Here is an 11,246-nt window from a genome sequence, read left to right as displayed (position 1 = left end):
TATTGTGTTCTTTATGTTGATTTAATTTAAAAAACTTTTTTTTTTTTATATATAAAAAAATTCTGCGGCCCGGTAGCAATCCCCGTGGTTGGGGACCACTGCCTTCAAGTACCCCCAGGGGTACGCGTACCCCCATTTGAGAACCACTGATTTAGACAAAGGCTGTGTCACACAAAGGGGAGAAAAAGGTAAAGCTGCGTTTAGAGACGGTTGCCAGGTGTCCAAAACAACCCCCTAAATCGCTAAATGATATTATGATTCATCAAAAAATATTTTAATACAAGAAACACCGTTTGGTCGATAATAAGACTTTATATTTGCCGAGCGACTGTAAAGTCCAGCTTTAAGTAAGTTTTGTTGCTGTTAAAGATACCTCTTGTCCGAGGGTAATTCAGCACATCTGGCAACCCCCTGCTAGCCTCAATCTGTGTCAATTGGCGGACGGGAGAGAAAGGCCCACTCTTATTTCTCGCCCGTGACGTGATTTTGAACAACCGTTTAAACCTTAACTCCACCAACAATTGGGATTATTTCTCCTTTTTGTTTTTGTTTGTTTTCATCGCCGTGGTTTGTTGTCGCCGCTGCGTGCGAGACGGCGTCATGGCAGGTGTTTGAAGGCGGGAGAAGATGCACAATCAAGGCTTATTGGGGCTTTTCTCAACCTCCACGACCTCATAGAATCTTCTAGAAGAGACGAGATAAAAGCACCATGGAGGGCGGAATAGTGCCAGAACCTTGTAGTCGGAATTAACCCCCCCAGGCGGATTGACTAGGTGGAATAAAGAGGAGGAGAGTGAAGATTCCAAAATGGTGTTCCGGAGCGAGGAGATGTGTTTGGCCCAGTTGTTCCTGCAGTCCGGCTCCGAGTATGACTGCGTCAGCCAACTGGGAGAACTGGGCTTGGTCGAGTTCCGAGACGTAAGTACACATGTTTAGTCCGAAAAACTACCACTTACTAGTATATAAATATATATGTATAAGTACGTACACTTGCACAATACGAGAGGTGTTTCCAAAATCCTACTTTTTCTAAAGACACCTGAACGTGCATTGCTGTAGATCACCACCATGTGTCCCATGGGGCATCTGCTGATTTTAGACGGAGAATGTTATTGATGCTGTGCAGGATATGATTAGTAGATTACTACGTCAAAATTCCTCCACTGATTTTGAAAAATTTCAACACCAACCATTTCAACTAATTCAGCACATTCAAGGGTTGTTGTTTTATTTAACCGTAATTCAAAAAATTCAAGCTTTTTCCAAAATTCCAACATTTTCTGTAAATGTGTGTATATATATATATATATATATATATATATATATATATATATATGTATGTACACTTGCACAATGCGAGAGGTGTTTCAAAAATCCTACTTTTTCTAAAGACACCTGAACGTGCATTGCTGTAGATCACCACCATGTGTCCCATGGGGCATCTGCTGATTTTAGACGGAGAATGTTATTCATGCTGTGCAGGATATGATTAGTAGATTACTACGTCAAAATTCCTCCACTGATTATGAAAAATTTCAACACCAACCATTTCAACTAATTCAGAACATTCAAGGGTTGTTGTTTTATTTAACCGTAATTCAAAAAATTCACGCTTTTTCCAAAATTCCCACATTTTCTGTAAATGTGTATATATATATATACATATATGTATATATGTATGTACACTTGCACAATACGAGAGGTGTTTCAAAAATCCTACTTTTTCTAAAGACACCTGAACGTGCATTGCTGTAGATCACCACCATGTGTCCCATGGGGCATCTGCTGATTTTAGACAGAGAATGTTATTGATACTGTACAGCAGGAGTAGGGAACCTGTGGCTCTTTTGATGACTGCATCTGGCTCTCAGATAAATCTTAGCTGACATTGCTTAACACGATAAGTAATGAATATTTCCGCTGGTAATCACAATGTTAAAAACAACGTTCAAAATATAAAACATTCTCATACATTTTAATCCATCCATCCATCTGTTTTCTACCGCACCTGTTCAAGAAGTCGCATTAATGGTAAGCATTTTATTTATCATCAGTGAGCTTCCGAATAACAATGTTATTAAAAAGATTAGCAGACTTATTAGGTGAAGATCTGTCACTTAACTTCTGTTTGTGCTTCTTTGTTTTGTATTTACTTCCCATTAGTGCTCTTATTTTGTTTCCATTTCCTGCTTGTCTCACTAGGCGCTGTGTTTTTTTCCCTCACCTGCTGTTGATTGGCAGCCGGTCCAAACCGCTGCCAATCAGCAAGCTTCTATTTATGCTTGTCTCACGCGCTCCTCAGGGCTCGAAGATTGACTATTGTTTGGAACTGTACATGCAAGAAAGCTTCATGATCTTGATGATATTAAAAGCATCTTACCTGCTCTTCGCTCTCCTGGTTCCTGCATCTTTGGGTCGCCACTACTGCTGCCATGCGAGTTTGTGACATATTTTACTCTAAAGATATTAGTTTTACTTAAAAATGCAGACATTTAGTTGTATTCAGTGTTAAAAAATATTCTATGGCTCTCACAGAAATACATTTTAATATATATTTGGCTTAAATGTCTCTCGCAGCCAAAAAGGTTCCCGACCCCTGCTGTACAGGATATGATTAGTAGATTACTACCGTACTTCCTTAAACAGCCGCCGGGGCGCTAATTAATTTAAAACCTCTTCTCACTCCTGCGCTTCTTCAAAGCATGCGGTAAAAGTAAGCAGGCGCCAATAATTTTAAAACCTCTTCTCACCCCTGCATTTACCAATGGCATGCAGTAAAAAATTGAGTGTGATATAAAAATAAAAAATGATTCTGCGGCCCGGTGGTTGGGGACCACTCCTCTACAGCATGTCATCGCGCCCACTTTTACACCATGCTGTCTGCGTGCCGGCTGGACGCATGCATTTCGCTGCTTCTTGTACGAGATTGCAATGCATATTTGGTCAACAGCCATACCTTTTACACTGATGTTTGTGATATAAACAACTTTAAAGCTCTTACTAATATGCGCCACACTCTGTGAACCCACACCAAGCACATTTCTGGAGAGCATTGGCTCTGTGGCACATTATAAACGCAGCATAGGGATTACCCACAATGCTGTGCATCCGTGACTCTTGGTTATATTTTACACGCGCCCCCAACCCCGCCCACCTCAACCAATGGACGGTGTAGCCAGGAGTCGTGGATGCATTGCATTCTGGGTAAGTGTTGCGTTTGTGGTGTGTTGCAGGGCCGATGTTCTCCAGAAGTGTGTTTGTCATCGTTTAATGTGGGTTTGCGGAGTGTGGCGCGTATTAGTGGAAGTGTTGAAGTTGTTTTATATCACAACCATTAGTGTGATCTGTAAGTCTGTGGAAAAATACCCCTGGTTTACACACATTAAAAGCAAAAAAAACTCCTCCGCCATTTTGAAATTATCTGCTGCGGAAGCGTCACTCTTGACGTTGCAAATTTGACCCGGCGGTAAAAGTAGGCATGCCGCATTTTACATGCCCGGCGGCTATTCAAGGAAATACGGTATGTCAACATTCCTCCACTGATTTTGAAAAATTCCAACACCAACCATTTCAACTAATTCAGAACAATCAGGGGTTGTTGTTTTTTTTTAACCGTAATCCAAAAAATTCACGCCTTTTCCAAAATTCCCAAATTTTCTGGAAATGTGTGTGTGTATGTATATATATATTTATATATGTATGTATGTATGTATATATATATGTGTATATGTATGTATATATATGTGTATATAGATATATATGTATATATTTGTGTATATATATATGTGTGTGTGTGTGTATATATATGTATGTATGTGTATATATATATATATATATATATATATATATATATATATATATATATATATATATATATATATATGTATATGTATCTATGTATGTATGTTTGTGTATATATATATATATACATATATGTATGTATGTATGTATGTATGTATGTGTGTGTATGTACACTTGCACAATACGAGAGGTGTTTCAAAAATCCTACTTTTCTAAAGTCACCTGAACGTGCATTGCTGTAGATCACCACCATGTGTCCCATGGGGCATCTGCTGATTTTAGACGGAGAATGTTATTGATGGATATGATTAGTAGATTACTACGTCAACATTCCGCTTGTCCCTTTATGGGTTGCGGGGGGTGCTGGAGCCTATCTCAGCTGCATTCGGGCGGAAGGCGGATTACACCCTGGACAAGTCCCCACTTCATCACAGTCCAACACCAACCATTTCAACTCATTCAGAACTTTCAAAGTTTTTTTTTATTTTTATTTTTTTACCATTTTCCCCAAAAATTCCCGCTTTTTCCAGAATTCCCAAATTTTCTGGCGATCACTACCATGTGTCCCATGGGGCATCTGCTGATTTTAGACGGAGAATGTTATTGATGCTGTACAGGATATGATTAGTAGATTACTACGTCAAAATTCCTCCACCATTTTGAATCATTCAGATTGTTCAAAGGTTGTTTTTTGTTTGAACCGTCTTCCAAAAAATTCCCGCTTTTTCCAAAATTCCCAAATTTTCTGGAAATTTCTAATCAAATGAATGGGACATTTTTCAAAAGTTCCACAACTCCTACATTTTTCATCCAATTCAAACCGTTCCAACTTCAAAATATTCAGCCTGTTCTGGAATTGTGTGACAATTTATTTTTTAAAATTCCCGGAATTCCTAGTTTTCAGAGACATTTTCCCCATTGAAAATTAATCAACCATTGTTCAAATTTCGACAAAATTCACACATTTTTAACCTTCAGAGACATTTTCCCCATTGAAAATTGATCAACCATTGTTCAAATTTCAACAAAATTCACACATTTTTAACCTATTCAAACCATTCCAACATCAACACATTCAAATCACCCTGGATATTCAAAGTACCATTTTTCCACATTCAACAAATTTCCAGGAATTTCTGTTTTTTATTAACCTTATTTTCAACCTTTTTTTAGTGCGATGACTCCTTTCACATTTTTCAACCTACTTCAACCGTTCCACCGTCAAACATCCCTATTAATCAGGGCAAAAAAACAAATCGGTTTAAGAATTTGAAAAATTCCCGGTTTTCCAGAAATTCCATAATACCAAAATGTTCCCAAATTTCCAGGAAGTTCCCATTGAAATGAACGGGACATTTTTTCCAAGTTCCCACATTTTCAACCTATTCAAACCATCCCACCTTCAACACATTCAACTCATCCCGGACATTCAATTGACCATATTTCCACGTTCAACACATTTCCAGGAATTCCTCTCTTTTCCCACCTTTTTTAGAGTGATTAATTTTGTTTTACATTTTTCAACCCGTTTCCACCTTTTCCACCATCAGTACATTCCTCTAGGTCAGGAAAAAAAATGAAGTTGTTTTATGAACTTGAAAAGTTCCTAGTTTTCCTGAAATTCCAGGAATTCCGTAATACCATTTCTGAATTAAAGATGTTACTACTTGAACATTCCTTGACTGATTTGAAAAATTCCAACACCAACCATTTCAACTCATTCCGAACATTCAAGGATTGTTTTTTTTAACCATTTTCCCAAAAGTTCCCGCATTTTCCGAAATTCCCAAATTTTCTGGAAATTCCTATTTAATTGAATGAGACATTTTTCAAATTTCCACAACTCCTACATTTTTCATCCAATTCAAACCGTTCCAACATCAAAATATTCAGCCTGTTCAAGAATTGTGTGACAATTTTTTTTTGGGGGATTCCCTGAATTCCTAGAATTCCCAGTTTTCAGAGACATTATTTCCATTTAAAATGAATCATCCATTGTTCAAATTTTGACAAAATTCCCACATTTTTTTAACCGATTCAAACCATCCCACCTTCAACCCATTCCACTGATCCTGTACATTTAAACTACCATTTTTCCAGGTTCAACACATTTTTCAACCGTTCCACTGTCAAAACATTCCTCTTAGTCAGGATAAAAAAACAAGTTGGTTTAAGAACTTGAAAAATTCCCGGTTTTCCCCAAATTCCGTAATAAAAAATTTTAATTAAAAAACTAAACAATTCCAACACCAACCAATTCAGCTCATTCGGACTCATGTTCCTAATCCTTTTTAAAAAATCACGTTTTTCCCCAAATTTCCAGGAAGTTCCCATTGAAATAGATGGGACATTTTTCCAAGTTGCACAATTCCCACATTTTTCAACCTATTCAAACCATTCCAACATCAACACATTCAACTCATCCTGTACATTCAAACTACCATTTTTCCACGTTCAACACATTTCCAAGAATTCCTGTCTTTTTCTATCCTTAATTCCCACCTTTTTTAGTGCAATGAATCCTTTCGCAGTTTTCAACCGTTCGACTGTCAAAACATTCCTCTTAGTTAAAACAGAAAAACAAATTGGTTTAAGAAGTTGAAAAATTCCCGGTTTTCCCGAGATTCCGTAATACCTTTTTTCAATTAAAAAACTGTCACTACTTCAACATTTCTTGACCGATTTAAACAATTCCAACACCAACCAATTCAACTTTGTCAGGACATTCATGCCCCTAAAAAATCCCGCTTTTCCCCAAATTCCCAAAATTCCAGAAAGTTCCCATTGAAATGAATGGGATATTTTTCCAAGTTGCCTAATTCCCACATTTTTCAACCTATTCAAACCATTTTAAAATCAACACATTCAACTCATCCTGCACATTCAAACTACCATTTTTTCGACATTCAACAAATTTGCAGGAATTCCTGTCTTTCTCTAACCTTATTTCCAGCCTTTTTTAGTGCATTGAATCCTTTCACATTTTCCAACCCATTTCAAAAGTTCCACTGTCAAAACATTCCTCTTAGTCAAGACAAAAAACAAGTTGGTTTAAGAACTTGAAAAATTCCCATTTTCCCCAAAATTCCATAATACCATTTTTCAATTGAAAAACTGTCACTACTTCAGCATTTTTTGACCGATTTAAACAATTCCAACACCAACCAATTCAGCTCATTCAGGACATTCATGCCCCTAAAAAATCCCGCTTTCCCCAAAATTCCCAAATTTCCAGGAAGTTCCCATTGAAATGAATGGGATATTTTTCCAAGTTACACTTTTCCCACATTTTTCACTTATTCAAACCCTTCCAACATCAACACATTCCACTCATCCAACCAACACTATCCCACGTTCCAAACCAAATTCCGGTTTTCCTGGAAATTCAAACTCTTCTTACATCCGTACCACATTCTGTCAGCATTTCAGTTCAACTTCAGCATTCACGCGTAATTTCTCCAGGAATTGCCTCATTAGTCGCCTCAGTTTTGCGATCAGACCTTGATTGATAACCCGCCACCCTCCTGACCTTTCAGCTCAATCCAAGCGTCAGCTCCTTCCAGCGCCGCTTTGTCAGCGAGATCAAGAGATGCGAGGAGATGGAGAGGATGCTGGGTAAGGTGTGGGGTGCACTTGAGAACACAGCCGAGGCACCAAATTGACTTGTGCGGCCGTAGGTTACCTCCTGAGGGAGATCCAGAAGGCTCACATCGCCGTACCCGAGGAGGACGAGAGTCCACTGGCTCCTCCGCCCAGACAAGTGCTGGAGATCATGGTGAGCGTGGACGCCGGACCAGCACGCAAAGATCAGGAGAGCATCGGTGACGCTGTGTTCTCCTGCTCAGGAGCAGCTCCAGAGGCTGGAGATGGAGCTGAGCGAGGTGGCCAGGAACAAAGACAAGCTGCAGAGGAACCTGCTGGAGCTCATCGAGTACACGCACATGCTGAAGATCACGCGCACCTTCATACACAGCCGCTCCAGGGTGAGTGTGTCTTTTTAACAAGCACACGGGGAGGTCGCCTACAGCCGCAAATGTTAATGGAATGGTTTTAAACTAGAGTGTTTATTTGCATTTAAATGGAGCATTTGGTCTAAAATAGGCCCTCTAAATCAGGGGTGTCAAACTCAAATACAGAGTGGGCCAAAATTTTAAACTGAACAAAGCAGCGGGCCAAGGTTGAACAAATTAACCTTTTAATAGGGACCCAAACAAGTTTTGCATTGAATATTGAACGAGCAAGGCTTATATAACTTTATAGTGACATGCAAAATCGATTTTCAAATAATAATAATAATAATAATTTAAAAATATCAATGGTATATTAAATGAAATTTAAATAAAAAAAATTGAATGCCTCTTTCCTATTTGCAGCTTTCTGATGTAAATATCAGCATTAACTTGGCGGGGTTTGGTGGTAGCGGGGGGTGTCTATTGTAGCATCCCGGAAGTGTTAGTGCTGCAAGGGGTTCTGGGTATTTGTTCTGTTGTGTTTATGTTGTGTTACAGTGCGGATGTTCTCCCTAAATGTGGTTGTCGTTCTTGTTTGGTATGGGTTCACAGTGTGGCGCATAGTTGTAACAGTGCTAAAGTTGTTTATACGGCCACCCTCAGTGTGACCTGTATGGCGGTTGACCAAGTATGCCTTGCATTTACTTGTTTGTGTGTAAAGTCCGCATATAGTATGTGACTGGGCCGGCACAATGTTTGTATGGAAAAAAGTGGACGAGATGACAGGTTGTAGAGGACGTCGAATGCAGTGCCTTTAAGGCACGTCCACAATGATGTTGTTTGGGTGGAAATCGAGAGAAATTCGGGAGAATGCTTGCTTCGGGGGATTTTCGGCAAGGGCACTGAAATTCAGAAGTCTCCCGGGAAAATCGGGAGGGTTGGTAAGTATGAGTATTAGTGGTGAATGCGGTGTTATAATACCGGGGGGCCAGCTCTAATGTTAATTTGATATTGCCTCAAGGGCCACATTAAATTACACGGTGGGCCAAATTTGGCCCGCGAGCCAGAGTTTGACACCCATGCTCTAAATTTAGCTAAAATAACGGAGGGCATTTTATAAACGACTTTTTTGTTGTTGTTGCGTTTATGTCTTAATTTGAACAGTGGTTAACTTCTTTTTACACTTAAATGACAACTAATCATATCGTTAATAGAGGACAGTTTGACTCTGGGACAGATTATTGATATTTCATAAATAGAAAATTGTTTGGAAACAGAAGCGTTTCTAAAGTAACTCCAGGTTTTAAAATACTTAATACTTAATATTTATTTTATATTATCATTTAAATGAGATGTTTTAAATGTTTGTTTTTTATGTAAGATCATTTCATCTTTAACATTTTCCCCAGATTGTTTATTTTTGTAGAAATGTGTCAGCCCTTCCAACAACACAACCAGGAATAAATTATTGATAAATAGCTGTTTATATCAAATACATTTAAAAAAAAATAGAGTCAGTTACCCCTTTACTAAACGGTTTGTTTTTTATTCATAAAATATAACAAAAATGCTAAATTTGAGATGTATTTTTTTTTTTTTTGGCAAAAAGCCACAAAGAAAAGAGGAAATGTTGATACTTATACAGAAAATGTTGATACTTATACAGAACATGTTGATACTTATACAGAACATGTTGATACTTATACAGAACATGTTGATACTTATACAGAAAATGTTGATACTTATACAGAACATGTTGATACTTATACAGAAAATGTTGATACTTATACAGAAAATGTTGATACTTATACAGAAAATGTTGATACTTATACAGAACATGTTGATACTTATACAGAACATGTTGATACTTATACAGAAAATAAATATAGATTTAGTAAGTATAATCACTCAATTAATATACAAATAATAACAAATAATAAACTATACATTTTGACGCCCCTGCTAATAAATAAACACATTTATTAGGTTATTTTGTTTAAAAGATAAATAAATACGCAATAGATTGTATTTGAAATAAATAAATGATGTTATTTTAAGATTTAGCCATTCACCTTGTAGAAAAAGACTTGTTTTTTTAATTTATTAAATATCCATTCATCCATCATCTTCCACTTATCCGAGGTCGGGTCGCGGGGGCAACAGCCCAAGCAGGGAAACCCAGACTTCCCTCTCCCCAGCCACTTATTAAATATCATTAAAAAAAAACAATTTGAGAGAGTACATTTGCAAAAAAAAAGGCACAAAATAAAGATTAAAAATCTAAAATGTCGATCCCATAATTAGAAAATAAAAAATATATATATTATCAATTAATATAAAAATAGTATACATCTAATTACAATTATTAAACTACATCTCTAATAAATAAACACATTCCTTGATTATTGTGTTAGAAATATGGAAACCCTACAAACAAGACAGTCAAGAATAAATGATTTATTAATTGCTATTTATATTAAATAAATAATTTAAAAATAATCATTCACATTGCAGAGAAGGGTTAGTTTTTATCAGCAACATTTGAGAATTTTTTGCAAAAAGGGCACAAAGTAAAGAGAAAAAAGATGAAATGTAATAAAATACATATGTTTTGTAAAGATAATGTAAAAATGATATACATATAATTAGAAGTTTTGACACCCTTGCTAGTAAATAAACATTGGTGGGTATAAAGGTAAAGAAAAGCTGTCAGGAATGACATGTTGTCCCTTTCCATTATCAGCATGAGGCCTTGGGTCCCCAGTATGAGGAGTTCCCCACCATGGAGACAGACTCGGTGTCAGGCTGCACCGGCATGCAGAGACTTGGAGCCAAGCTTGGGTGAGCGGTGCTCACCTGCGCACTCCAAGCCTCCGTCTTTTAACCTCATCAACTGCTGCCTTGTGTAGGTTCATCTCCGGACTCATCCAGCGCGTGAAAGTGGAGGCGTTTGAGCGCATGTTGTGGCGGGTGTGCAAGGGCTACACCATCCTCAGCTACGCCCAGGTGGAGGAGAACCTCGCCGACCTCGACACGGTGAGATGAAGGAATGCACTTGCCTTGCTTAGACACCGAACTCTATTTAATAATACAACTCTAACATTCGACAACCAAACAATTATACAAGGCGACACGGTAAAGAATCTGGGTATTATCTTCGACCCAACTCTCTCCTTTGAGGCACACATTAAAAGCGTTACTAAAACGGCCTTCTTTCATCTCCGTAATATCGCTAAAATTCGCTCCATTCTGTCCACTAAAGACGCTGAGATCATTATCCATGCGTTTGTTACGTCTCGCCTCGATTACTGTAACGTATTATTTTCGGGTCTCCCCATGTCTAGCATTAAAAGATTACAGTTGGTACAAAATGCGGCTGCTAGACTTTTGACAAGAACAAGAAAGTTTGATCACATTACACCTGTACTGGCTCACCTGCACTGGCTTCCTGTGCACTTAAGATGTGACTTTAAGGTTTTACTACTTACATATAAA

The 11,246-nt window shown here is 37.8% G+C and overlaps 1 protein-coding gene across 1 annotated transcript in view; it reads left to right on the top strand.

Annotated features, from left to right (window-relative positions):
* The first annotated feature begins 437 nt into the window (after window positions 1-437).
* The window catches only part of LOC133536108 (V-type proton ATPase 116 kDa subunit a 2-like), a 53,155-nt gene continuing 42,346 nt past the window's right edge, over window positions 438-11,246 (top strand). Inside the window, exons 1-6 of the mRNA XM_061876316.1 lie at window positions 438-918; window positions 7,338-7,416; window positions 7,479-7,576; window positions 7,647-7,784; window positions 10,495-10,592; window positions 10,661-10,787. Coding sequence (XP_061732300.1) covers window positions 808-918; window positions 7,338-7,416; window positions 7,479-7,576; window positions 7,647-7,784; window positions 10,495-10,592; window positions 10,661-10,787 — 651 coding nt within the window. The 5' untranslated portion in view covers window positions 438-807. The remainder of the gene's footprint in view (window positions 919-7,337; window positions 7,417-7,478; window positions 7,577-7,646; window positions 7,785-10,494; window positions 10,593-10,660; window positions 10,788-11,246) is intronic.

Source organism: Nerophis ophidion, linkage group LG17, assembly GCF_033978795.1.
Source record: "Nerophis ophidion isolate RoL-2023_Sa linkage group LG17, RoL_Noph_v1.0, whole genome shotgun sequence".
NCBI lineage: Eukaryota > Metazoa > Chordata > Actinopteri > Syngnathiformes > Syngnathidae > Nerophis > Nerophis ophidion.
This window is presented reverse-complemented; position numbering and strand designations above follow the sequence as displayed.